Below are 27,175 nucleotides of genomic sequence, written 5' to 3' on the forward strand. Positions count from 1 at the left end.
GTCTCGATACTATATGCAGGCGATCTGCCCCTGTAACAAAAAAAGGTACCACTCATCATCACAGTCGCTATCATCACTCTTTGGATTTATCATTCGTTCAAACTCAACGCTCGTTACTTACCATGAACTTCAAAGATAGGTTACTTGGTCGATCTTCCCGAGACGACGGGAGCGCACGCGACTCCTTGGCACTGCCGAGATTTTCGTTCGAAGGGGACGGTCGTTGGCTACTTAGCACGCAGCGTCTGTTCCTGCAGTGGGAGCAAGAAGAGTCAGGGTACGAGGCTGGCCGCGAGAACATGGAGGAGGGCCTTCGTAAAGGCGAAGAAATCATTGTAGGTCTCTTGGGTGTTTCATGGCACTGCCACTGACGTGACGTGTAGATCACCTGGGACGGCCCGAACGACCCTAGCAACCCTCTCAACTGGAACAGCAAACGCAAATGGGTAGCTACCATACTTGTGTCGCTGTTCACGTTCATATCGCCATTCTCATCGACTATGGTAACACCTGTGTTGCCGGACATTGGGGATGACTTTGATATACCGGAAGGCTTTATGCGCCAACTGGTCATGACCATATTCCTTCTTGGCTACGCTCAAGGGCCATTTGTACTTGCGCCACTAAGCGAGATCTTCGGGCGCGTTACGGTCTTACAGTATGCCAATCTAGTGTACCTGCTTTTCAACACTTGCTGCGGGTTTGCGCAGACCAAGGAGCAGATGCTTGCTTTTCGGTTTCTTAGCGGTCTAGGCGGAGCTGCACCCCAAGCTGTACGTCGAACCATTGCACATTCATCGCAAGTCCCACATCATTGATATACATGGCTGACGAAAGATAGTTGTGTAACGGCGTCCTCGCTGACACCTGGTCAAAAGAAGAACGTGGGAAAGGCCAGGCCATATACGGCATCTTGACATGGCTGGCACCGTGTGTAGCACCAATTGTCGGCGCATATATATCCACAGGCGCGAATTGGCGCTGGATCTTCTTCGCCACATCCATCTTCACCGTCCTCGTTCAGCTCACCGCACTCTTCTTCCTACGCGAGACGTTTGCACCCGCCATCCTCGGCAAAAAAGCAAAAGCTGTCAGGAAAGCGATGAAGGGCATTCGGAACGATGTGGTTGTGCGGACTGAGTTTGAAACAGGAGATCGTATGAGCAAGATACTGAGGAAGAGGTTGATCCTGCCGTTCATCATGATGTTCACCCATCCCGCAACTCAGGCACCCTCGATCTATCGCGCCTTTCTGTACGGTGTCATGTACTTGATGCTCTCGACGTTCCCGATGGTGTTTGAGGAGGTGTATGATATGGACACTGGGCCTGCGTCGCTCAACTACTTGTCGCTTTGCTTGGGCTTCATGATCGGCTTGCAGATTTCGCATCCGCTTATCGATCGGGTACGTCTATCACGCCCACCTTCCTGATCTTAATGTACAGCGCTGACTTGAGATTAGCTGTATGAACGGATGAAGACTTACTACAAGCTCACCGAAGGGGTTCCAGAGTTTCGTGTTCCGCCCATGATCATAGCAGGCATCCTCTGCCCTATTGGTCTTTTTATCTATGGTTGGAGGTCAGTCTACTCCACATCTCTCACTGTCATTATACTAATCGTATACAGCGCACACAACGCCGTTCACTTCATCGTCCCCAATATCGGTGCCGTCATCATAGCAGTCGGCCTTATAATCGGGTTTCAATGCTCTCAAGCATACACAACCGACGCGTACGAAGCCAACTACGCAGCCTCCGCAGCTAGCGTAGGAGCTTTCATGAGAACTATGTGCGGCTTCAGCTTTCCGCTTTTCGCGCCAAAGATGTATGAGACATTGGGTTTGGGATGGGGAAACAGTTTGTTAGCATTCTTGACTTTGGCAGTGGGTTTAGTAGGGCCTGTTGGACTGTGGTTCTATGGGGCTAGGCTAAGGCAAATGAGCTGGAGGGGCTTGGGATAGATCACGGTATGCATATAGAAGAGAATCATGTTTTGGGGAATGTATTTGTTGCAACCAAAGTATGACTACGCGAGGAGGTATCCGCAGCACCGAAAACACCAAGACACCAACCCCACGAACAACCCAGGAGGTCCTTAGACAGCGCTCGAACACCAAACCCAGACCCGAATTAGACCCTAACAGGCCACAACACCCCCTCTAGTTACTCCAGAAGGCCAATCGTACTGAATCCGTCCTATACCTCGCCATCAATGACGACACCCAGATTAGCGGTGTCGCACTGACTGGTATAGTCTCCAACTCTTTCTTCCAGGTCAATATTCTTGCTCCCTCTCACGGGCCAAGAGCCTGTGACCACCTCACTCGTCATCAGAGGCATAGGCCTCAGCTATCTCCATCTCGTGCTCCACCGACTCCGCGTTGTGGTACAGGGTCAACCTCTCAACGTCGCCGCGCAATTTTGTGTTCTCAGCCTGAAGATCTTCGTTATCGTCAAGAACCTTCTTCATCTGGTCCTTGACCTCTGTAGTACTGCCCATGAAGAGACTGTCTCTGATCTCTTCATAAGTTTCTACCCCAGTCTTGAAAGCCTGTTTGGTCTGAAGTAGGTTCCACCTTGATCGAAAGCCGTGGCACCGCTTCTGCCAGTGTTCCTTCTCGTTTTTGGCGGTCCTGAGCTCCTTTGCTCTAGCTATCATCTCGTTGTCCCTCTTGACCAGGATCTTCTTCCACTCTTCTTTTACATCCTCTCTGAGCCCCTTGTTCTCTTCCTCGTATTCCTCAATTCGATATTTCAACGCCTTGATTTCCGAACTTGCTTGCGAGTTCTTCAAGTCGTCGAACTCCTGCTGGCGCTCACGTTTGTGCTCCGCGATCTTCGCGGCGATGACCTTGTCTCGCGAATCGATGGCTTCATTGAGTTGATCTTTCGCCTTCTGCTCATCGCGTTCTAGATCGTCGATCTTGATCTTGAGCTCGACGACTTTGAGGGTGTAGTTGTCCTTCTCGGCCTGGAATTCCTTCTTTAGCGCTACAATCTGCGTTGAAGACGCTGCATCGATGATTGCGGGCTGACCGCTGCTCAGAGCTTGGATGCGTGCATCGAGCTTTTGGCATTCGGTCTTCTTAGCCGCGACGTCATGTTCGAGAGAGATGATGCGCTGTTGCAGAACCGTGATGGTTTGCCGATTGGTCTGGATGGTTTGAATGTTGTGCGTCGCGTCCGTTTCAAGCTGCTGTATCTTCTGATCACGTTGGTCGATCTCTTGGATGCCTTCTTGATGATAACGGCCGATTAGATCCGTCTGGCTGTCATTTGTGTCCTGTAAGTCCTTGATAGCCTTGTTCTTTTCCGCCAAGTCCGCCTGATACTGCGCGATTGTTGCAGCTGGCGTCCCATTGTTGCCTCCTACTGTTTGGAGATCTTGTAACTGACGGTAAACCTCCTCGCCCTTAGACTTGGCTTCAGTAGTCTCTCCGATGGCGGTATCGCACTGCTGAGTGAGGACCATGACGTGGTTATTCAACTTCTGCACATTGACGTTCAATCTATGAACCTGGTCTCGGAGATCCCTCTCAATAGTGGAAGCAGACGGGGGGTTGATCGCGGGGTTCCTCGCCGACATGTCCAAGACCTGCTGTGAGGCAAGTTTCAGCTGCTTCTCCAGTCCCGCGGACTTTTGGTCTGCCTGAACCAGGGCGTTTCGTAGGTCTGGGTCTCCCAGACAGTTAGCCGTGTTGATGCTTGCCTTCAGTGTGGTCATTTCACTGTTGTGCTTCGCTTTCAGGGCATCGGCGTCGGTGCGATGTTCTTTGCGCAACCTGTCCCGCTCCCCATTCCAACGCCGTTCGTCATCTACACCCTGGGTTTTCTTCTGAGCCTGAACTAGCGAAGTCTCGTTCTTGGCTTCGTTGAGCGCCTGCTCTAGGGCAACGACCTTGGTGCGCAGAGGCCGTCGCTCAATGAGCTCAGCCTCTTTCTCTTCGTGCAGCTGGGCGGACTCCTTGACAGCCTCGCCAACGTTGTCAGTGTTGATCATTTTTCGAAGGTTTGTGATTTCTTGTTGCTTGTCTTGAAGCAACTCGTCGAAGGTCCGTACGACGCCAGAAACGTACTGACTGCGCAGTCGGGTCATGATGGTCTCTTTGAGATCCCTGATCTCCGTTCTCTGGGCCTTGTTGTCCAGTTCCAGGTATTCTAGGCGCTGTTTGTCCGCGACCAGAGTGCTCAGTCTAGCCTCTAACCTGATATTGAGTGTCTTTTGGTCAATTTCGCCTTCGCCAGCTTCAAGGACACCGAGGCCTTGAAGTATCGCATCTCGCCCGGGCAGAAGCTTAGCTGACCTCTCAGCGTTGTCGCATCTATGAATCAGGGTCGCTCGCTCGGCCAGTGCCTTCTCTGCAATTTCCGCGCGGCTTCGCTTCATTGTCTCGTAGGCCACTTGCTTACTCTTCAACTGTCCTGATAGTCTGATTACCCTTGGCTCACGGTACCACATGAGCGCGATTGCGGCAATAGAGATCATCAGTAAGACGAGGAGGATGGCCGATAACGCTCTCCATGGGAACCATGTTGCTGAGGCAGACACTGCCGCGGGCATTTGTGTGGTAACTGGAGGGTACGCTTCGGCCTCAGAAGTACTCGGGCTCAGAGTGGCGTCGGGAGTATAGAGTATCGTCGTGTATGGGGTTGCCGGATCGATGGGGTAGTGTGTCCATTTGGTGAGCCAGTGGTGGTCTATGGAGGTGGGAACAGACGTGAGATGTTCAGTCACTGTAGCGTAAAGGGTCTTTGGGACCGTAGCTGTTGTGGTGGTGGTGCGCGTCGCAGTTTCTGTTTGGATGATGGTCTTGTAGACCTCATCAGTCAAGGTCTTCGGCTTCGGAAAGATGGTGGTCGTTTCGGTGACTGTGGTAGCGTTCGCGGCGCCGGCGGTGAGGAACTGACGTTGCTCGGGTGCGGAATTAGGGGATGTGACTGGCAGAAGATATGTTTGTATGAGGAGGGACAAGCCGCACCAGACAAGACCTTCGTAAGGTGCGACGTCCGACATTGCGTGACGTTTGCTTTGTCGAGCTGGAGTGTCAATTGCAAATAAAACTGGTGTTCGCTAAATGTGTGGTGTAGCGAGTGTTTTGGAGTCAGAGTTTTCGGTCGCAAGGTGGTTGTCAAGGCGATGTCGCACAAGCTGTGTGGGGGGTGTAAAGCGTTTGCAGATGACGTCCAACAAAGGTGCGATTCGTCAGTCCAGTGACAAAGCGCATTAATCTACAAAAGTGAAGGTGACTTCGAACGTAACAATGATGACACTGTGTAACGATACATGTAGATGCTGGGGTGACGGACAATGAGGAGGCCAACGCACACCAAAGGAAAGGAAGGGCGGCCAACCGGTCGCAACGAGCGCGAAGATGTCTCAGCAGTGTCTCTCGGTGACCATCGATCACCCCAAAGCTCCCAGAACGAGAAAAAGCTTTTCGCTGTTGAGCTCGAAACATATCTTGCGCGCATCGTTAGAGTGCAGTGCAGCACAGTGAAAGACAAGTCTAAAGAAGTCCATGCTCGTCCCCATATTTAAGCTTGCACGTATTCATCGTCGTCTTCTGCAACTAAAGCCCACTCATCACTGCAGATAGTATGTAAATTGTGAAATGCAAAGCCATGACATTGGAAATCGCCTGTAACGACATCACGCCAAGGGGACCGCTGCCGAGTAAAGAGCGCGCACCAATTTGAGCTTATTCCGATTGTTCCAACTCTTGCGCAGCGCTGTATTTTGATGCATCGAAGTGAAAGGCAGGATGGAAATGGCTACTTCTTGTGTGAGAATGCAGTAGAAGACGTCGCCAATAGCCAAGGGGATCCGCTTCTCAGTGTTTCCTGCTAGGCCCGCTACGGGCAAGCGCTGAAAAGCCGCCGCCTGTGCCCGCCTCGCGAACGGCATTCTGAACACCACACTGAAGACGGCAGCGGTACAGCACACAGCATCCTACAGCACGATAAGCATCACGCGTAGTGGTTGTTCTACATACGATAGCCATACAGTCGTGATGAAGGGGTGTTTCCCGGCTCCCACCTGAACATGGATCGGCACCTCCTCAGCCTCTACACCGCCTGAACAGCCTCCCTTCGTGCCTCAACTTCCTGGTCGCACAGCTCAATCGACTCGTACGATATTTCTTCTGCCCCAGGAGCACTGATCACAACATCTTATGCCATTGACATGGTCATTGGGCTTGAGTATCCAGTTTGCAGCCCAGATCGCAAATGGGTTTCCTAATTTGGGCATCTTAACCCGCCCACAAAAGATGCTCCACTACGGCACACGTGCCCGCTTCGAACAAAATTCACAAGTCTCAGCTATTACACCGGAAGCACGGGTCTCTGGGACCCTTGATCTGGGGTAGATGAGACCTTGTCGCCGTTTTACTCCACTTCGGTCTGGTATATCCACGCAGCACGCAACAGGCTGTAATGGAGGAGACTTTGGCATCGTTTCAGCTGACTGCTTATCTTAAAGGCGACTTGTCCCCATCTTTCGAAGAGCCGCCTGCCTAAAAGAACGTCGGATCCGCTGTAGTCTTCCGCATACCCGAGCATCAGGATTGTGCTAAATCGTGGGCACGCGACCGCGGCTAATTCCGTTGCCTGTATTACGACCTGTCTCTGTACTCTCTCTCTACTTTCCATGTTACTGCGACATACGTACTTCAACATGTCACCAACAGCATCAGCAACCGCTGCCGTACCCACATTGACGCAAAGTGGAGCACGAGTCGCTCTACAAGCCGCGGAGCAGCATGCGATCGAAGTCGGTGTTCCGATGTAAGAGTTCCCCTCCCAGACGCATTGAATGCAGCAGGATGGGACCAACCATGCTAACACAACAACAGGAGCATCGCCGTAGTTGACGCGCACACACACCTTTTAGCCTTCACGCGCATGGACTCGGCGAAAATAACGTCCATCAACACCGCCATGGACATGGCCTTCACTGCCGCTGGCAATCGCATCCCGACCTCCGCATACCAAGAAACACCCTGGCCAGGCAGCGCAACCTCGGGCATTGGCAACACAATCATGGGACGCTTCACTACGCTGGGCGGTGGTGTACCTATCTTGTCAGCAGCGGGCGACATACTCGGGGCTATAGGCTGCTCGACGGGCACGAGCATGCAAGACGAGGCTGCAGCAAAGGCCGGCAGAGACGCCGTACTGGACGTCATCAAGAAAGAAAAAGAAGCCGAGGAGACGAGACTACACGAGGAGAGGCAAGCAGTGCTGACACTATGGAAAGAGAAGGAGGAAGAAGTAGGAAATTTGAGAGAGGAGCTCGAAGGCATGGATAGAGGGAGCAAGAGGATGAGGTTCGACGGCGGAAGGAGTGGAAGTGTCAGCGTTGCTGGCAGTCTGATGGGACGACGAGCGAGTACACAAGCAGGACTAGCACCAGATACCCCGCCAGAAGATGGCGAGCTGCTTCCGAGTTTTGTGGGGGAGGTGTCGGTGGGGCGTTATTGAGCGATTTATACCTCTTACGTTAGCGTTCTGAGTATCAGGTTCGTGAACTAAGCATGGCGTTCATGGTGGTAGTTTGGGCGAAAAGAGGCGTTGGTACAAGGGAGGTTTTTTGTTTGGTAATGATGAACGAACACTATTTGGTCTATGTATGGTCATGGTATGTGGGAGAATGTATGGCTTAGGGTTGTCTGCATATGCACAAGTCGTTCCAGGAGTGATCGAGCGGGGCAGCCTTTCCACTTTTGATGGAAGGTGTGGTGGAGCTCAACATGTGCGTCGGCGTTGTCGGCAACATGTCGACCAAACGTCATAGAACCATGATCGCCCGTTTGGTTCTAGGAAGAACTAGGGGACTGTGGAGTAAGGAAGCATGATTTGCTGGCGCTCTACTCGGGATGGTGAGCATCGGCAGAGGTGCATGCCAGTATGTATCTGAATCGGAAATCATCTGAACAGGGATATCTCCCTGGCTGACATCTTATTCACTTCCAACAAATCATCCAGTATCGTATATTCACTGCCAACGCTCTACGATACCGGCATATCTGAGTTCGAGGAAAGATTCACGCACGGCAAACCTATACGCCTAATATCGTCTTCCACGCCCGGCAAGATCTTTGTATACCGGCATTCTTCACGCCCTACAATGTCTATTCACGCCCGGCACATGTTTCCACACCGGCAATTCCATTACTACCGGCAGAGGTATTGAGCACCGGCAAACGTCTTCGCGCCCGGCATCTTTACCATAGCGGCACTTTTTTCCCGCATCGGCAATGTCTTCTCATACCGGCACTCTTTACCATACCGGCACTCTTACCATACCGGCACTTTGATGACCCCTCATCCAGGCCCGGCAAATTGTTCCAGCACCGGCAGGTGTAATCAACCCCGACAGAACTGATTCAACTACGGCAAGTGCATTCAGCACCGACGACTGTACCCAGTACTGGAAAGTGCTTTCAACACCGGCAAACTCATACAGCATCGGCAAGTGCTTTTTAACCACGGCAAGCACATTTAGCACTAGCGAAGTAATTTAACTACAGCAGACTAATTTAATTATAGTAGACTTATTTAACTATAGTAGACTTATTTAACTATAGTAGACTTATTTAACTATAGTAGACTTATTTAACTATAGTAGACTTATTTAACTATAGTAGACTTATTTAACTACAGTAAACTTATTTAACTACAGCAGACTTATTTAACTACAGCAGACTTATTCAACTACGGCAAGCACATTTAGCACTAGCAACTCGATTCACCTCTGACAAATGCTGGCATCATTCTCATATCGAAGTATCAGGCCTTGGGCTAAGTAAAGCTAAGTGACCGCATGAGTACATATAGGAGCAGATAACGATGGAAGCGGAAAGCAATACAACCGAGTAAATTCTACAACTGCACATCCTTACTTAGTCCTTCAGCGCACCACAAGGCAACTATTGAACGATCATGAACGACCTTCTTCTGTGCATCACCGACTAGGCGATGTTTGCGTGCGGAATCCACAATCACCGTCGTCAAGGATAGATAATAGCCTCGGATCGAGACGCAGACTTTGTTCCGATACGATGTGAAGCATAGTTACACGCAGTGGATTTGATAGGTCGTACACGTCGCAAAGCAAGCGTCTCTCGTCGTGATCTCCCACATCAATTCGTGTGATTATGGAGCTGATCGAGCCTGCTTTCGACAAATCGTAGTTCTGCGTGAGAACGGCATGCACGCGCGATATGACGGGCTGGTTCGAGCTTCTTCCTCATCTCCAAGAACCGTCCTGTGCCGAAGGCAATTTCCTAGGAACTCGTGGGGACATTGCCCGTCGCGCTACGGACATACAGAGAAATAGCCTGCGTGCGTTTGCGCGATGCTGGGTTTAGTTTCGGCTGAAGGAGTCGGCGGCAGTAGTGGTACCTTTGCGTAAGGAACTGTTTACATTGACTATCTTCTTGTTGGCAATGCGATAAACAATATACCAAAAGCTACGTCGATGCGATGCAATGGTCGCATTCCATAGTCTTCGGGTCTCCTCAAGGTCCTCAAGGTTTGCCTGGAAACGGCAGACTCACAACGACTTACGCAATCTCAACACCACACGGGAACGATATCGGGCTGAATACTCGTTACAGCCCGTCTTCGATTGCGCAGTCGTCGCTCGTCACCCAACTTACGTACCCCCATGCACCGCCATGGTCGGGAAGCCCTTCTTGAGGAAACAGCCAACGGGCGCAGTCGAGGCACCCCGCGCAATGAACCACCGGCACGCCTCAATTGTCAAGCAAAAGTCCAGCCACCTCTAGACCACGCGCGATCGCCATGCCAAATCACCGACTACATCGCCGAAGCCAACGGTATCAGTATCCCCACCCCGATTCACGAAATAACGATGTGCAAGTGACGACAGTTTTTGATCCCTGTACCGAGTGGGCGACCCAGTTTACCGATGGGCAGCGGGCCAGTGTTGGGCCAGGCGAAGCCAAGCTGGGGGGAAGCCGACACCCGGCCTGCGCGCGCGCAAAAGGCCCCATGTCGCAAGTCCGTCAGCGTTGTAGCATTGCAGCGTTGCTCGTGCGACGCATGGTGTTGAACACGATTGTTTCTTCGTTTTGGTTTCAATGGTTTGTGAGATGCGCGACCTGGTTTTCGGGCGACGCCAGTCTCCTGACAAACCACACTTTGAAGCGACAGGCAAACTCTATCGCCACAGCTCCTGAGCGCCAGATGCCATGGCGCGAGCCACTCGATACTTAGTTGAACGTTCTTTGTTGCAAGGGGGCTGGGTGCAGCTATTGGGATTTGGGGGCACACACTGCCTTCTGTGGTTGAGTGACGAAGCGGCGCGGCAGTCTGGCAAAGCCGCCCAAGAACGCGCCACGCCCCCTTGGCAGGCACAGAACACGAAGTGTGCCTGAGCCCTGAGTGCTTACGGGGTCATCTCCGCAGCCGCCCGGGTTCGTGCTGGCTCGCGTCTGTCACCTTCTTTCTTTGGCTGCCGTGCGCTCGCTCAGCTCGTGTTCAGGTACGAGGCGTGTCAAAGAAGCGAAGATCGCTGGCGGATTTTATTGTTAGTAGTCGTTTTAAGGGTGATCGTCGCAGGGTGGGAGTGATAGGCAATTGTTCGTTCAGCGTTGTCACATGGGCAAAACAGAAAGGCAAGGGATTCGGGTCATGAATTCGTGGATCTGTGATTTGGCAACAGAGTAAAGAGGCGCTCCCCTAAAAAATGAGCAGGGAAAATAAAGAGGTTTGGTACCGTAAGATACAGAAGAAAAGAATATGTTTCCAACCAGCGCGAAAGCACGCGTCGCGAGTTTGATCTCCAAGCCGCCCTGTCATCTACAGTAGAAGAATTGTAACCCCCATACACCCTCATGACATGTGTTGTGGCTTGCTTATGCAAGGTCGCAGCACCAGATACCCTCGTGGTTAGCACAACCAATCTTGGTGTACTGGTCGGAAGTGAGGATCTCAGCGTGGCCGGTCTGACCCTCGTAGTTCCAGCCCTTGGACGCGCTGCCGCAGACATCCTCAAGACCGGGCAGGCTGGGGATCTCGCAGAGCCATCCACCGTAGAAGACGTGGTCGAAGGACTCCATGTCGGGCTTGCCGGGGGCAAGAACCTGGCCGTAAGTGCCGGGGTTGAGCTTGTGCTTCATAACACCGTTGCCCTCAACAACGACGTTCATGGCGTTGGACTCGAGCTTGGAGTCGCACTCGAGAGACTTCATGCCGAGCTTGGCACGCGCCTCCTCAACAATGCCCATGTATCCACCGCTGGAAGGAGCGGGAGCGGGAGCAGCGGGGGTGGTGGTTGGCTTGGGAGCCTCGCTAGTGGGAGCAGGGGGAGGGGGAGCGTCGTAGGTGGTGGGCTTCTGGGGAGCGGGCTGGTAGACCATGGTGGTGGTGGGCTTGGGCGCCTCGCTGGTGGGCGCAGGGGGAGGGGGAGGAGCGTAGACGGCAGTGCTGGTGGGCTTGACGGGAGCGTAGGCGGGCATGGTGTTCTTGGCAGGGGCCTCGTACGCAGCGCTGACGGAGGAGCTGGTAGGCTTGGGGATCTCGTAGCCCTCGGTGACGTAGACAGTCTTGACGACAGTCTCAACGACGACATGGACGTTCTTGACGTGCTTGTGCTGGCTGCCGTAACCACCGTAGGAGGGAGCGGCGAGCGCAGAGCCGGCCAGAATGGCGGCGGAGAAGGCGGTCGAGTAGCGCATGTTGATTGATTTCGTGTTGGTTGATTTAGTAAAGGATAGGAGCTGGACTTGAGTTGACAGGTAAGGTTCGACGGTCGAATTGTTTTTTTGGTTACAGATGCGAAGTGAGCGTGTTTGTGCCGAAGGGCGGTAGAGAACGTGGTGTCAAAGATTGACTGTGTAGGGAGTGAATGACTGGATGTCGAACCTGGAAGTCGCAGACCTGGGGTAGTAGAGGAAGGCAGAGGGGATAAACTACATTTATACAACTTGACGCTAAGCAGGAAACGGGCGTTGTGCAGCTGACATGGGCCAGGAAATTAAACGCGAGCGCCATCACATTTCCGCCCACGGCCCCGTCCTCCGCAGATTTACCTGTGCCTGGAGCTAGAGGCTCTCAAGCGCAATCCTCGTCCCAACCAAGCCCTTGGTAAACCGCTTGCATCCTTTCATTTCGTCTCTTGCTCAGTGACAGTCACCGTAGGCCAGGTTTTGGAGTCTGCAGCCCTACGTATTCGCATTGGTTGCTGTCGGATCGCATATAATGAATGTCTCCGTGGTTATATCCCTTCCAAACCCTTTGTGCTTCACTGCGATTGTGCGCGGCAATCAATAAAGCTTTGTTTGTCTATCCGTCGTTGATTGTCGTGCACTCTGGCGCTTCGACTCGGATTTCGTTGGTACGGTCCAGATGTGACAAGCGTCAGGGGTAAACACAGACGATCATTGGGCTTGCGCAAGGGACAGCTCATCAAACGCCCACTTCGGAAAATTAAGCGGAGAGCTAAGTCGAGAGCGGCAAAACGTAGAGATATCTCGAAGTGCGCCGCTGTCCCATTGGCTGTTATAATCGTTCGGACCAGGTACGGTTTCAGATGTTTTTGTTAGCCCAGGGTACAGCTTGGTCTGACCCGGCTCTGTGAGAAACCTCTTGTGAAAGGTAGTCCGAATAGTTGCACAACTACAGTCCGCCTTGGTTTCAGCTCTTGTGCCACAGCATCTGCTTGGCCCTTTCGCTCGTATCGCACATGGCGAGCGATTCACGAGTCCGTGCGGCCTTCATCGCTGTCCGAGGGAAGAGTCGAGACTCTAGAAGGCCGTTCGCAGAGTGGAGCCGACGAAGGATTTCTACTCGGACGGGAGAGGTCATCGTGAAACAGCGAATCGTGGGATATTTGGAGATCCCGTTTCTATCGCGCCGCCCAACAAGGTAGAAGTAGAGGGGAAGCCTGACTGCCGCCCGTTGTCGCAGCATCCTTCCGCCGTTGCAGGCGATCGTGTGGATGTGACGATAACTGCCAGAGTCAGTGGCGCTTCATGACACTCGACTTGGCTCCACCTCCAGTGTCACCATCTGCCATCGATCTTCCGCGTGGACGGTCGCCACGTGTTAGCGCACTGGGACAGCGACGAGATCTCGTCTCTTGACGTGGATCCGGTACACCGCATGGTCAGCGACCCTCCAAGGACTGTGCCCGAGCCGCCCACCAGGTAATCAGCCAGGAGCCGAGATCAAAATTCAACGTCATCTCTCGACCCAAGCACGCGACACAGCTAGGATGTCGTAAAATTAATGGTAGTGATAATGAGGGGTTGTAGCAAGGTGACCCAGCACTGTTTAATCTTCGACCCGTTGCGGCACCAGATTGTTTCTTTCAACCTCATCTCACTCAAGATGAAGCACCGAAGGCCTGCCGTGCCTCAGGCCTCGCGATTAAGTGAAACGTCGATTTTGGTCTGGACGCGCTCGCCGTTTGTCATGATGTGTCGCCGTGTGCTGGCGGCAAGCAGCCGTCTTGCGTGGCCACCGTGCAATTTCGCGGAGGCGGCTCAGGTTTGTCTTCGTTGAATACTGCCGCAGACCCACAGCATCAACGGCGTTTGGTATACCCGGCCCGTCATCAGGTTTTGAGGTGGCTGTCGCCCCGCTGTCGGCTGTACTCCGAGTGCGGTACGTGGTTTCTTTTCGGCTTTCGACTGCATGCTAGTCGAACTCTTCATCCACACACTTTTTAGCCCAGTCGCAACGCGCCCTCCGTCGCCGCGCCTGATAGGGCCAGCCCTGCAAGGTGTTCTCTCGCGCGTATGCACGATGCTGACGCATGCGCCGTTGATCGTCGAACTCCTTCGTGCCTGAAACGTGGAGGTCGGCAATCTTCCTATCTGCTATCGATTAGATAGCTGGCCGGAGTGGCGCGAGCGTGCCGACGACCTGGACGTCAGCAGAACTCGCTGCTCTAGGTCACCGGGACGTCGTCGTGGCTCCTGTCAACCCGGCTGTTGAAGAAGATCCTTCATCCCGGTGTGCCGGACTAACCGTCAGGTACCATCGCGCCGATTTTCACATGCAGCCCGTAGCCCCGGCGGAGAACTGCCTCAACCGCGAAAATCCTGCAGTAGCGCGAACGAAACACGTGTGAGCCACGAAAACCTCTGCCTGCCAACTGTCTCGGCCGGTTAGTCTTCCAGCAGACACGTCGGCGGTCCGGTGTCTCCATGGATGGCGGTCACGACGTCATCTGACAGCTCATGCAGCTTGCTGTACTTTTCCACCAAGCTGGCACAAACATCAGGATTTAGCGAGCAAATCCAAAAGCACCTGGGTCAGATAAGGCAGAAGCAAAGTGACATGTCACCTAAACAGGATGAAGTCATGGGAAGACGGGAGATCACTTCTTGCCTCCCGAACTCAAAAACGTAGGCGATGCCTGATCCAGATGGCGGCTTGGCGGCAATCACAAAGAACGTCCATGGAGGCCTTCACACCTTGCTCGGGTGACGAATGAAATTGAACCTGGCCCGCCGCCATGTCGAGCGCGAAACATTGGGCGTTCTCATGTTGAGCGTCGTATGCGGCTTCACATACACGCGTTCACATATTCCCAGCCTGAGTGTTCACATAGTCTGCTTCTTCTTCCATGCGGGTGGATTGGGTGCTCGATCGATCAATCGTCATCTTACTCCATGATCCTACACTAAGACGTTCTAGCCTATGCGACTTCACTACTAGCTTTCGGCTTCACCACGTCGCTGTCTGCTTATTAGCCGTTCACCGATTGGTGCGCATCCGCCGTGCCTTGCATTCCCATAGACTATTCCAAGCTCCACCCGCATTCGTCTAGATGACTGCGTCTCTGTGAGTATGCTAGATAACAAAAAACGCCACTGATGGTTATTATTCGTGTGAGTATAGCCACGCTACATTCTGATTGACCCTCGCGAAGGGCGTACCTTGGAGTGGAGTAGCTGTTCGCAGCAACAAAGCCTTGGAAGTGTAGACCAAGGCACCTATCTTTCAGGATCGGCTAAAGAAAAAGCAACGACCGAAACTGTGTTCCATACGAGCCTAGACAGTTCCTTACATCATATTCAGGGCGCTGAGGTATGCGCCGCCCAATTAGGCAATCCGACCAACCAGAACCCATACCCCCGTCTCCACAGACAGCGCTGAAAACACCTCTGCGGGACGAAAAATCTGCAGTTACCGCCGGATGACTCGGAGACGCTTTGTTCTGCCCTGAATGTCTCAGTGTATGATTGGTGTGCCTGACAGGCCTGTTGAGCCTTGGGGGCCCATACTTGTTCGGTAACGGATGTAGGTATGATAAAGAGCTGGACTACGCCGTGGGCCCACTTTGAACTCCCATGTGTTTAAAGTCGACGTTCACCCTCTTTTGTTCTTGATCTACACACACTCCTTGTCACATCACAGTCAAGCTTCGACAGCTTTATCACATTCTTTCCAAACTTCCCTCTCTTGTTCAATTGACGGTCTGGACCTCCACTCATTCATCACTCCATCAACAACACACAGTCTCTATAAAGAAACTTCGCCACACTCCCTTGTGTCGCCAACAAAGAACGTCTTCAAACAACACCGTTACAGACCCTCTCAATTAACAACATGCTTTCAAAATTCACCTTCGCCATCGTGGCACTCCAGGCTAGCCTTGCCCTTGCTGGCAACGCCATCATCGCCAACCGCTGCAGCTACGACATCTGGGTCTGGTCGATCTCTACCGGATACGGTGTGCCCACAGCGGTCCGCATCCCTTCGCGCACCACTCACAGCGAGCCCTACACTGGTACCAGTACTTCCATGAAGGTCAGCAAGACTGAGAACCTCCTCGCTGGCCACCACACGCAATTCGAATACTCCATCGCCGCCGGTCAGCTCTGGTACGACATCTCTTTCGTGGACTGCGCCGAGGGCGAGTCTGCGTCCAACTGCCCTGGCCACGACGAGGGCCTCGCCATGGATGCCAGCGACGACAGCTGCGGCAAGATCGACTGCGAAGCTGGAACATACTGCCCTTCGCAGATCTACTACGTCGACCAGCCCTTGAAGAAGCTTCAGATCGCCGAGCCCGTCTTCATGTGCCCCAAGACCCTGGGCACCAGCCCCGACCTGTACATGAAGGTCTGCTCTGGCGAGGAACAGATCAAGAGAAGCGTTGCTGGACGCATGCAGATCAACGGCGAGGCTTAGATAGCCCTGGTGCCGCGCACTTTACAATTACTTCTCCAGCTCTTTTTATGATTACTTCTTACGTTCTTTATACATAAACTAGGGATGGGATATGGGATATACCTTGGGTTACGATTTGGTTACGACTTTGGATGATTCAATGAAACACGTTACGCTTCTACGAACTCTTGACTGACACATTTGCTCTGTGCATCGTTCATCGTGATGATTGAGATGGCGGTATATCTTAACGTCGGCTCTGTATCGTTTGTCGTGGTAACGGGCGCTTACTGATACCAGGGCTGTGCCTGTCGCATTCGTGGCGGGGACGCGTCGCACGATACGAGTTGCACATTTGATTTTGGCCGAGTTGTGCCAGGTGGTGCGCTCCGGGGCTGCTGCCAGGCCATGGTCATGGGGATAAGCGAGTCCGTTAGCGCGAAGACCACGTCATGCATTTTCGTGCCCAACTTCATCTCAGCCCCCATTATGGTGATGTTTCATCGAGTGAGTATGGTTGCGGATAAACGTACGATACAGTGTAAGCTTTTGGGGAGGAGTAGGTGGTTCGAGTCTAGATCTTCTGTATGCGCCAACCGGGTGACAGAGCCGCGCGTCAGGGGCGCGGAGGAAGACGAATACCGATGCGCTTCACCAGATACTCTTCAACTCGGTCTTGTCATCGAACTTCGAAACATTACCCGATACTGCGGTACCTGATGCCTGTTACGACTCGACTGAGCTTAGTCGACGACCGCAGATCAGTCTCCAGTTACCCCACATCTGCACCGAACGAACAAATCTACCCCGAACCTTTGTCTTCTAAAACGCCCCTTACCATTCGGGCTAGCAGTAACACTCAACATGGCTGGTGGCTGCATTCGCTCGACATGCATATGATTAGTAGTATCAGCAGACGGGGCAACTTGCATCCGCGGGCAGATAATCAGTCTCGTTGCGAGCCTACTGAAGCGATGGTGGAGTGGGGAAGCTGTTGCGAGAGGGGTTGCCGCGGCTACATCGACCTGTATTTCTTTCGACGTCTACCATACGATTGTTGATGTACTGGGCTCCTTAAGCAAACCCAAAACCTGGACTAAAGTGACAGCATCGAATTTCCTCCACCTAAACGCAAAATGACGACGGAAGGTCCGATCGCAGCAGCTCCGATAGATGAGGTACCTCTTACCGAGGCAGAGGCTCCCAAGTCTACTGTCGATATCAAGACCGGAGAGATAGCAAACAAAGACGAGCTGCCTTTTGACCCGGCAGCGCTCCAAGCAAAATACCTTCAAGAGCGTGATCGACGTTTAGCACGAGACGAAGGTGTAGAGCAATATATACTCCTCGATGGCAGCTTATCACACTACTTGGACGATCCTTGGGTCGAGCCGGGGTTTCAGCGCGAGCCTATTGAAGAAGAGACGGAGGTGGTAATCATCGGTGGTGGTTACGGTGCTCAGGTCTGCGCCGTGCGGTTGATTGAGGCTGGCATCACAGACTTTAGGATCATCGAGAAGGCTGGGGACTTTGGTGGAACATGGTATGTTTTGTTGAACAGCATGCGATCCATTTACTAACAGCGAGGGAGGTATTGGAATAGGTATCCCGGGGCGCAATGCGACATCGAATCCTACATCTACATGCCCCTGCTAGAAGAAGTCGGATACATGCCTACGGAGAAGTATGCTCGTGCCAAAGAGCTTCTCAGACACTCACGTATGATTGGCGAAAAATACGACCTTTACTCGCGAGCTCTCTTCCAGACCGAAAGTAAAGAGATGCGATGGAACGAAGAAGAAGGAAAATGGACTACGCACACAGCGCGCGGCGACAAGATCAAGTCACGATTCGTGATCCCCGCCGCTGGTCCTCTTCATCGACCCAAGTTTCCCGGCTTGAAAGGCATTGAAGACTTCAAAGGCCATTCATTCCACTCCTCGCGCTGGGACTATGCCTACACGGGCGGCGACCCATCGGGGAACCTGCTCAAACTCAAAGACAAGCGTGTGGGTATCATCGGTACAGGCGCGACAGCCGTTCAGATTGTGCCTCATCTGGGTGAGTGGGCAAAGCAGCTCTACGTCTTCCAACGTACGCCCTCTTCGATCGACGTTCGTGGCAATCGCCCGACGGACGAGGCATGGGCACAATCGCTCCAGAAAGGATGGCAGAAGAAGCGCATGGACAACTTTGACAACATCGTCAACGGCGGCTACGAGAAAGAAGACATGGTATCCGATCGATGGACAGACATCATCCGGTCTCTAATCACCGCCGGCATCGACCCAAACAACCCCGTCGAAGCTGCAGCTAAGCGACAAATCGCAGACTTCAAGAAGATGAACGCTATCCGCGATCGAACCGACGAGATTGTGAAAGACAAAGAAACAGCCGACGCTCTGAAACCATGGTACAACCAATTCTGCAAGCGCCCCTGCTTCCACGATGAGTATCTACCGACGTTCAACCGCCCTAACGTCACGCTCGTCGATACGAAAGGCAAAGGTGTTGACCACCTCACCCCCACCGGCGTCGTAGCCAACGGCCAAGAATACGAACTCGACTGCCTCATCTACGCCACTGGTTTCGAGCTCGCAAACGAATGGTCGCACAAAACCGGCATCGAGATCTACGGCCGCGACAATCAGACCATAACCGAGAAGTGGGCTGATGGTGCACAGACACTGCATGCATGGGGAACGCGCAACTTTCCCAACTGCCTCTTCGTCCAGATCGTGCAAGCGGCTCTTACGCCGAATTTCATGCACGTCACTAACGAGCAGGCGATTCATTATGCGTACATCATCTCGGAGTGCAAGAAGCGGGGCATCAGGACTGTGGAGCCGATGCAAGATGCGGAGGAGGTATGGACGAAAACGATTGTTGATGGGACGGCGATCCGGGGTGACTTCTTGAAGGAGTGCACGCCGGGGTACTACAACAACGAGGGAAAAGATAGTGAGAGGGAGAAGAGGAATGCGACGTTTGGTTATGGTAGTCCGGCGTTCATCAAGATCTTGAATGATTGGAGGAAGGAGGATGCGATGAAGGGCGTGGATGTTACGTATGCCAAGGACGATGCGGCTGATGCGCTGGCTAGGAGTCGTATTTAAATCGTCCTTTGGGATAGTCTTCCTTACTCATGATTTCTACTCTCGTATCCCAAAAACGGTAATCGGGTTCGTCATGAGAATTGGGCCTTCGAAAACACCAACATGAACTCATTCTCTGGATTCTTCGTTCATGTACTCAAAACGCAAGAGCGCCAAGGACATGAACGCTGGACCTAAAATTGAGCATATCCAGGCTCATGTGTGCGAGCGGGCCTCTGCGAAAAAAAGGACGAAAAAAGCGCGCTCTTATTTGGATGCTGCTCGCTGCGTCGACTTCAAGCGGCACGACCTTGCTCATATGACCGCCTCGGCACAGCGCAGCGAGAAAGTTGTTATAAGAGCTTCTGCTGTCTTGCCGCTCTCCATCTTTCCCCACATCCACTTCTTCCCACATTACCAAGATAGGAAATACAGTACCACATGGAGAGAACCTCGCCTCCTCTCTTTCCCTAATACCAAAAGTGTACCTCAGCAGCAGTTATGGAGAACGTCTCCCTCCTCCTTTCGCCTAATCCCTGAAAGTAAAAGCTGATCTGTCGATGAAAATCCCTCGCCTTCCCATTCCCCGATATCCAAAAAATCGTACCAGGATACATCTCATGGAGAAGATCTCGTCCCTTCCTCTTCTATAGATACCAAAATGCACATGTCCACAACGCATGGAGAAGAATCTGCCTCTCTTCCTCCGTAAAATCAAGACCGCCTCAGTCCATGAGACGCAGCGTCCCAGCAAAATAAACTCTCAACATTGGGCGGCATTTGCTGGTTCGTTTGCGAGAAATTTCCCATTACCATCTTGCCAATCGTAATCTAAAAAAAACCAGCCCAGCCTAGAGTCATGTCTCCGCGTTCTTCTCCGAGTCCAAAAGCTTCCGAAAAATTCTTCATGTTCCTCTGCGGGGAGAAAAACACCACATAGCCGCCAACCATGACGAGCCGCCGTTTGGAGTCGAGTTAGTGTCGCTGATGAGGGAGTGAGGCGCATAGTCCCTGTTTGGTGATGATGCGCTCCATCATCATTCGGTATTAGCACGTGTGAAAAGGAGGAGGACTTGATCGAGTAATGTAACATGGGGTATCATTCATCGCCAGCGCTACTCAATGTGCGCGAAGCTTCTTCCCACCATTTCGCTCTTCGCTTTCATAATGTAATGTACACGTATCCATCTGCACTTCCTCTGCAAAATCTCCCCGACAGCCAATCTCCTCAATGCCAGCCCCTACAACGGCGGACTCTCCGGCCGGTCGATAGCCAAAGAGAGGTAGTAATTGGTCAGCGCATTCATCTCGTCGCCGTGATTCGTATCGAAGTCATCCTCCTTGTCCGCGTAAGCTTCTTCACCCCACCTCTTCAACGTTGGGACATCCAACTGCATGTGCCTGTTGTGAGCATACGGCTGCTGAACGCAATCATAGCCGAGGACGCCAATGTCCCAGACTCCAGCGCACGAGTCGCAAATGAGTGTGGTGGTAGCTGGGGCAATGGGATTGACGGAACCACATCGGAAGCAAGCGAATGAGCAGCGCTCACATAGGACAACGTCGCTGTTGTCTGTCGTAGACGGGCGGGCAGGGCGGGCACAGTACGTGCACTTCGATTTGCCGGGTATAATGGTGCTTTTATTGTCGATAGCCTTCCATTGTCGACGCAGTTCATCTGGAATACGGTCTGCGCTTCGTCCCGAATCGCCGACGTCCTCGCTCGTGACTTTGTTGAGGTTGTCCTTGCAGGGAGGGATGTCGCATTGGGGGCCTCGCGACGTTGTAAGACCGAGCTGGAACTGCAATGCTTGTTCGCGGAGGAATGGCGCATCGATACCCCTATCGAATGGACCAGCGTAGTTCACACCTTGGAGAACTTGTCGGATTGGTAAACTTCCCATAGGCGCGACTTGTAGCTGCTGAGTTTGCAGTAGATAGTTGCCTTCAGCAACACCGGACTCGGGTGCTAGACGAGTGATATCGCCAGCCTCATCCTGAATGTCGTCTTGCTCATCGTCCTGGTACGGCATATAACGTAGCCTGTCTGCATCCTTGATAGAGGTATCGTCCCTGCCGACTTCAAGTACGTTGATGGAGCCGTTCACTTCTCCAACGACAAGTTTACTGTAATCCGGACTAAATGCAGCAGACATGATACCGGAATCTGTGGTGACCAAATCCTTGATGAATGTGTTCTCTTCCGCGCGCGTAACATCCCAGACCTTGACCACACCGTCGGATGAACCAGAGTAAAGCCGAGTGGCATTCTCACCCCACGATAAGAACCGTATGCCGGTATCTGTAATCTCATGCTTGATTCCCTCTTGGAGAGGCATCAATGAGCTGCCGTGAGAGAGTACGCGCAGAGGGTCATCTGGCCAACGCGCATCCCAGACATAGACCTTTCCATCTGTGCAGCCAGCAGCAATGAGCCGCTCGTCATGCGGGCACCAAATGACATCGTTCATATCCAGAGCTTTACATTCGAACTCGATAGGACAGGTGAACTTACTGTCATCTCTTACATCGTAGAGGCGGATCGTCGAGCGGGTACCGCGGTTGACAGTGGAACCTGTCGCTACACATCCGGCAGCAAACAATGGCATGTTAGAGCGGTTTGGGTTGAAAGTGACGTCGAAAATGTTCTTGTTAGAGCCGTGAATATTGTACGGGGTCTGCGTTTCAACATCCCACAAGCAGAGATCGCCTGTCATATCAAGTCCTGTCTCCTTCAAGTTTGCACCGAAGCCTGCGAGAAGAAGCGCGCCAAACGTGGGCTCGAACTGCAAGGCGGAAGGGAGTATTCTTAGGTCTGCGCGTGCAACGGCCTTGTTTGAGTGAAAGCTCGACTTTGCGAAGTTCCACGGCTCCGCTTCATCTATCTTGAGTACTCTTATAGCCTTCTCGTTGAAGTTCTTTGCTGCTGTTGCTATCATGCCGGGATTCGTACGGTTGACTGACAGAATATCGATCTGGTCTTTCACGTTGAGCTTCGCAGCTAGCACTGGCTGTGTTGCCTCTGAGTCTGTTCTCCAGATACCGATATGTCCGTCGTAACCCGACGAGTACATATACGGACTGGTATTCGAAAACGCTACCGAGCTGACTGTAGTGTAAAGCTTTGGGTCTTGGGAGGCGAACATGGCATGGCCTGAGTTCGCGCCGGTCTCGGTCTTCTCGCGGATCTTATAATGTTCTGCTAATTCATGGATTGTGCCATGCACGGCACTACCGAAGAGGAGGTTGTTCGGTCGATTGTATTGCATCGAGTCTGGATCGTCAACAGCGACAGCACCAGCAGCAAAGTGCTCACCGTCCGGCGCCCATGCAACAGTGTGGATGTCGCTTGAGGCGCCCGTCCAGCAAGCTGCCGGTCCCATGGTGTCCATATACTTGTTCTTGACCTGGTAGGTAAGCGGATTTGACGCACTATGCCAGCCTCTTCTGGACTGGAGGCCTAGCTCACGTTGACGGATGATCGATGTTGTGGATTGCTTCTGGGTTGATTGCATCTCTGTTTCAGGTCGCGCAGCTGCAAGCCTCTGTATTTGCGGTACTTCTGCAACATCGCCGGCTAATGCATCTTGTACAAAGGCTTGAATGCTACTCCGATCGCGGCAGGGCAAACGATGAAGGAGGCTTTCGATCAGTCGAAGGATCTGTGGTTCTGTAAAAGCCTTCAAGTTTTCGCGCAGCTGCCTTCCTTTTGTGCGGTGTCGTGATATTGTGGGTGTGATCCTTCTCGTCAATGCGATAGCCTTCTCTACTAAAGCGATCTCGTCTGGGCTAAAATCGACATGTACTAGAGTTCCTTGCCAATCGCGACTAGACAACTGGTCCCAGTCCCCAGCAGGCGGGTTTTGTACCGACAGGCGTTGCGAAGTGCTGAGATATGGCACTTTCTTGGTCGTGTCCTTGCGCGACTTCGTACGTCGGAGACTCAATCCTATTTCAGCATCGTCCGCATTGAAATGAACGTCTACAGGCTCATTCTCGACGGCGATCGCCTTACTAGGCAGAGGAAAGTCGTCCTCTGGAGACGTCTCTGACCGAGCGTGACCAAAATCGTCCGCGAAGGCTTCATAGTTGTCTTCCATGAACCCCTCTTCGACCCCAGCTGCCGGAATACCCCGCTGCTTCGGCCAAGTGTAATTGACTCGCTGTGTCCGGCGCGATCGCTCTCTCCGAGGTGCAGAGTCTCCCCCTGAGGAGTAGTCGTGTTCGATAGTCTGTTGAACTGGTAGGTGTTTGGGCACTGCCTGCTCCTGGCGTTTAGGTTGGTGAGATTGCGAAGCGGACAGGTTGCTCCTCGGCCCTCTTGATGGAGCGCTGGTACTACGGATGGCATTCCAGTCAACATCCGCCTCTGCAGCCCACCGAGGGGGCAAGATCAACGTTGAGGGATCTTGAGATCGGTCCCTCTTATTGAGGAAGGTCGAGTAGCGAGACTGAAGTGCTGCGTATGGACGGTAAGGCATGTCGGTGTTGTACTCCGCTGTGATTTGTGCCCATGTGAACTGTTTGACCTCTTTGAGGAAGATAAGGTAATTATCTTGTGCAGTGTCGAACGGGTTCATCGTTTTCTTGCGTCCGATGGAGGGTGGCGGTGCAGGTACATGCGCGCCCTTTGGCAGGTTGGATGAGTGGAATGCAGCGACTGCTGGTCCGAGACCATGATGGACATTTCCGCTCTTCGTCTTATCCGATGGCTGTCGCGGCACAGAGTCTGCTGAGGACGAGACATCGGACATGACGCTATCTCCATCTTCATCTGGAATCTGCTCCTTCGCAGGGCCCGCGAAGTAGTTTGGCCTTGATGGGACGTTGCCTGCACCTGGCGAAGGGCGACTGCGCGGTCTTCCTGGGCCTCTGGTTGGCATGCCCGCACTTGCTCCATTGTACGCAGTCGCGTCACGGGATTGATGTTGTCGAATGGCCGGTGCCTGTGACGTTCGAGGCGTCTCTCGTGTCGGTGGCGCTGGCTTGACTGGACCTGAGCTGCTACCTGGCCGGCGACCGATATGAAGTGCACGTGGGCTGCTCGTCCTGACCCCATTCAGTGTAGGCGCACCGTTTGTCTTGAGCGCCTTATTGATATCTTGGACGGACGGAGCTTTGTTGGCATTGGTAGCGCTGGGCTTCGGTGTGGCACTTGGAGGAGGTACTGCCGCACGGGATTCCGCTGCCCAGGCGTTGAGCTTGTACTTGCCCAGTGTGGCGGCTTGCGCTGCCGGCGGTATCCCTCTGCTTGGAGTCGGCTTCTTTGCAGGTGGTGTTGACGATCTGGAGGCGCCGTCGGATGTCTTGATTCTTTTTGCTGCCCGCGAGTCGCTTGCCCCGTTGCCCGACTGGCCTGGAACCGGCACGTAAGTGTTGGGCGCCAGGCCAAGGCGTCCCATACTCGCCGTATTTGTCGCTTTCGGCATGGTTCCAGGTAGCGGAGGATATGGATTTACGTATGCAGGAGCGGGTCGTGTCGTGGGAGGAGGTGGTCGCGATGAGGGCGGTTGAGGCAAGGGCGCGCTCATGGAGGTGAGTGAGTGAGTCGGTGTGGGAGTCGCCAAGGGCAACGAGGACAGCGGGCCCTCGTCGCTTTCCGCATCGTCGTCATCGTAGGTGAGGTCGACTATGGAATGTCGCCAGTCGCTGCACATGTTAGTCGACGCCTTTACTCTATCGCACCGCATGTGCAACTATGAGGGATTCCACGATATGACAAGAGAACATCACTACTAAGAGAAGCACTCACCTCATTTCCATCAGTCTCAGCGGCAGGCAACACGTCCATGGGAGAGATGGTGCTTGTCGCGTTGAGTGCTTTGCGACCAACCGTGGATCGCGTAACCGCGTACCCCCGCTAGCCGTGGCTTAGCGTCCTGTGGCGTCACCCTCCACCTGAGAGCGGAAATCTACCGTTTTTCTAAACGCGACATCAAGGAATTCACTCGACACAGCAGCTCAGATTGCAACTTATTGTGTGCGCTCTAGATTATAGAAAGCATAATACCAAACAGTCTCAAAGTACATAAACTTCTATCACATCTCCCACTCAATACACCTTATCGTGCTCAACACCCTTATCCATATCCCCCTTGCCCTCAATATCCTGCCTACTATCCTGCACCGCCAACCCGGCAACAACAGTCTCCTCCCCGGGCTCAGCATCCGTCGGCACAGGCGGGCCCGAAAACTCCTTCCTACCACTAATGAAATACCACGCCACACTAATCGCCGCGAAGCCCGCGAAAACCACACTTGCATAGTTCATGGTAGCAGGCTCGACAGGCAGACTAACCGGCATACAGAAGAGCACGACAGCGAGACAGATCCACGCAATCATAGCGACGTTGATGGCGTAGCCGAAGCGGCCGAGCGAGAAGGATGAGTGTTTGACTGCTCTGCGGCCGCGCAGCACGGAGATGAGGATGGGCATGCCGTACGAGGTGGAGAGGCAGATCGTAGCAACGCCGGTGAAGGAATTGAATGCGGCCGAGGAACCGAAGTAGATGAGGCCGAGGAGGCAGTCGACGACTGTAGAGAGGACGAGCGCCATGAGGGGGATATCGAAGCGTTTGTCTACCTTGGCCCAGAGTCGCGAACCGGGGATGGCGCCGTCGCGAGCAAACGCATAGGTGCAGCGTGATGCAGCGGTCAGAGCGCCTGTGCCAGCGAAGAAGAGGATGCCGAGGATAAGGAAGAGGAGGCCGAAGCCGCCGCCTGCACTGCCGGTTACAGTCTTGAAGAGCAGGCCGATGGGTTGGCCGTTCGCGACGTCGAGGAGGAGTTGTACGTCGGGGAGGACGAAGAGAATGGGGATCAGGTAGATGACTCCTGTGACACCGGCTGCTGCGACGGAGAGAACGATGGCTTTGGGGACTTCGCGCGACGGGTTCGAGACTTCTTCGCACATGGCGGCGACCATGCCGTAGCCGGTCAGTGTGTATGCAGCTTGCAGGAGACCGACGAAGAAAGCCCATCCTGATGGCCTGGCAGTAATGTTAGTCTAACCGTCCTGGAGCCTATGTCAAGACACAAAGGAACAACATACCATCCACTCTGACTAGCATCATAATGCGCAAACACAAACTCCGCATCCCTCTTCGTATCCGCCATAGTCAACAACACGACCATGATAACCACCACACTCGTCGCCGTCCAATAGATACAAATCTTATTGATCAGATCGAGATGCTTCGCCCCGAAGATATTAATCGCCATGCAAATCAGCATGACCGCCCAAAACGCAAGAACAGTCTGCCATTCATTCGGCACAAAGTCCTCGTTCCAAAGCGTAATAGCTGATAAGATGAGTTGACCGCCGGAGAAATTGATCGAAAGCGTAACCGTCCAGTTTCCGACCAAAGTCAACCAGCCTGTTACCCACGACGCGATGGGCGCCCATTCGCGCGTGGAGAGCATGGCGGACCAGTAGTACACGCCGCCGGCTGTGGGGTAAACAGCGCAGATCTCAGCGAGGGACGCGGCGATGGCGAGCGAAATGAGTGAGACGAGGATCCAGCCGTAGAGCACAGTCACCGATTGCCCGTCCGTGAGCGTAATGTAGAGTGTTGTTGAGAGACCGAATGGGACGGCCATGATGGCAAACGACATGCCGAGGACGCTCAGCATGCTCAGATTCCGTGGTAGTTCAGATTGGTAGCCCATTTTCGCCAGGGCAGCGTCGGCGCCCGGGTCGTTGATCGAAGCCTGTCTTCGTGTGGCATCCTGTCCTCCTCCTGCTCCGCCTTCGGTGACGGAAACGCTCTTCGCCATGATTGTCTCGCCTTGTCCAGGTATCCCACGATCGATTCAGAAAAGCCAACTCTTACTGCGCTTCGATTCCTTGCGCTGCGATGGGAAATGCGACGACCTAGAAACACCGTATCGTGATGTCGCAACCTCAGAACCGTCCAGTATAAGAAC

General features: G+C 53.2%; 8 protein-coding genes across 8 annotated transcripts; 4 read left to right on the plus strand and 4 right to left on the minus strand.

The window, feature by feature from the left end:
* Positions 1-122: 122 nt before the first annotated feature.
* J4E86_004145 (uncharacterized protein) lies at positions 123-1,963 on the plus strand (the record flags this gene model as incomplete). The annotated part of the gene is made up of 5 exons (XM_051444689.1): positions 123-335; positions 384-773; positions 842-1,405; positions 1,463-1,581; positions 1,630-1,963. The coding sequence occupies 5 exons, from the start codon at positions 123-125 to the stop codon at positions 1,961-1,963; spliced, it is 1,620 nt and encodes a 539-aa protein (XP_051304314.1).
* Positions 1,964-2,322: 359 nt separating this feature from the next.
* On the minus strand, positions 2,323-5,016 carry J4E86_004146 (uncharacterized protein; the record flags this gene model as incomplete). The annotated part of the gene is made up of 1 exon (XM_051444690.1): positions 2,323-5,016. One exon carries the CDS (start codon positions 5,014-5,016, stop codon positions 2,323-2,325), a length of 2,694 nt encoding a protein of 897 aa, XP_051304315.1.
* Positions 5,017-6,678: 1,662 nt separating this feature from the next.
* On the plus strand, positions 6,679-7,484 carry J4E86_004147 (uncharacterized protein; the record flags this gene model as incomplete). The annotated part of the gene is made up of 2 exons (XM_051444691.1): positions 6,679-6,788; positions 6,857-7,484. The coding sequence occupies 2 exons, from the start codon at positions 6,679-6,681 to the stop codon at positions 7,482-7,484; spliced, it is 738 nt and encodes a 245-aa protein (XP_051304316.1).
* A 3,401-nt stretch (positions 7,485-10,885) lies between these two features.
* On the minus strand, positions 10,886-11,707 carry J4E86_004148 (uncharacterized protein; the record flags this gene model as incomplete). The annotated part of the gene is made up of 1 exon (XM_051444692.1): positions 10,886-11,707. One exon carries the CDS (start codon positions 11,705-11,707, stop codon positions 10,886-10,888), a length of 822 nt encoding a protein of 273 aa, XP_051304317.1.
* A 3,883-nt stretch (positions 11,708-15,590) lies between these two features.
* J4E86_004149 (uncharacterized protein) lies at positions 15,591-16,175 on the plus strand (the record flags this gene model as incomplete). Its single annotated transcript, XM_051444693.1, has 1 exon — positions 15,591-16,175. The coding sequence occupies one exon, from the start codon at positions 15,591-15,593 to the stop codon at positions 16,173-16,175; it is 585 nt and encodes a 194-aa protein (XP_051304318.1).
* A 1,115-nt stretch (positions 16,176-17,290) lies between these two features.
* On the plus strand, positions 17,291-19,270 carry J4E86_004150 (uncharacterized protein; the record flags this gene model as incomplete). The annotated part of the gene is made up of 2 exons (XM_051444694.1): positions 17,291-17,697; positions 17,746-19,270. 2 exons carry the CDS (start codon positions 17,291-17,293, stop codon positions 19,268-19,270), a joined length of 1,932 nt encoding a protein of 643 aa, XP_051304319.1.
* Positions 19,271-20,490: 1,220 nt separating this feature from the next.
* Positions 20,491-24,678, minus strand: J4E86_004151 (uncharacterized protein; the record flags this gene model as incomplete). Its single annotated transcript, XM_051444695.1, has 1 exon — positions 20,491-24,678. The coding sequence occupies one exon, from the start codon at positions 24,676-24,678 to the stop codon at positions 20,491-20,493; it is 4,188 nt and encodes a 1,395-aa protein (XP_051304320.1).
* A 623-nt stretch (positions 24,679-25,301) lies between these two features.
* J4E86_004152 (uncharacterized protein) lies at positions 25,302-27,025 on the minus strand (the record flags this gene model as incomplete). Its single annotated transcript, XM_051444696.1, has 2 exons — positions 25,302-26,238; positions 26,301-27,025. The coding sequence occupies 2 exons, from the start codon at positions 27,023-27,025 to the stop codon at positions 25,302-25,304; spliced, it is 1,662 nt and encodes a 553-aa protein (XP_051304321.1).
* Positions 27,026-27,175: the final 150 nt, after the last annotated feature.

This window comes from Alternaria arbusti (assembly GCF_024043155.1).
Source record: "Alternaria arbusti strain BMP 1465 chromosome Unknown scaffold_4, whole genome shotgun sequence".
Lineage (NCBI taxonomy): Eukaryota > Fungi > Ascomycota > Dothideomycetes > Pleosporales > Pleosporaceae > Alternaria > Alternaria arbusti.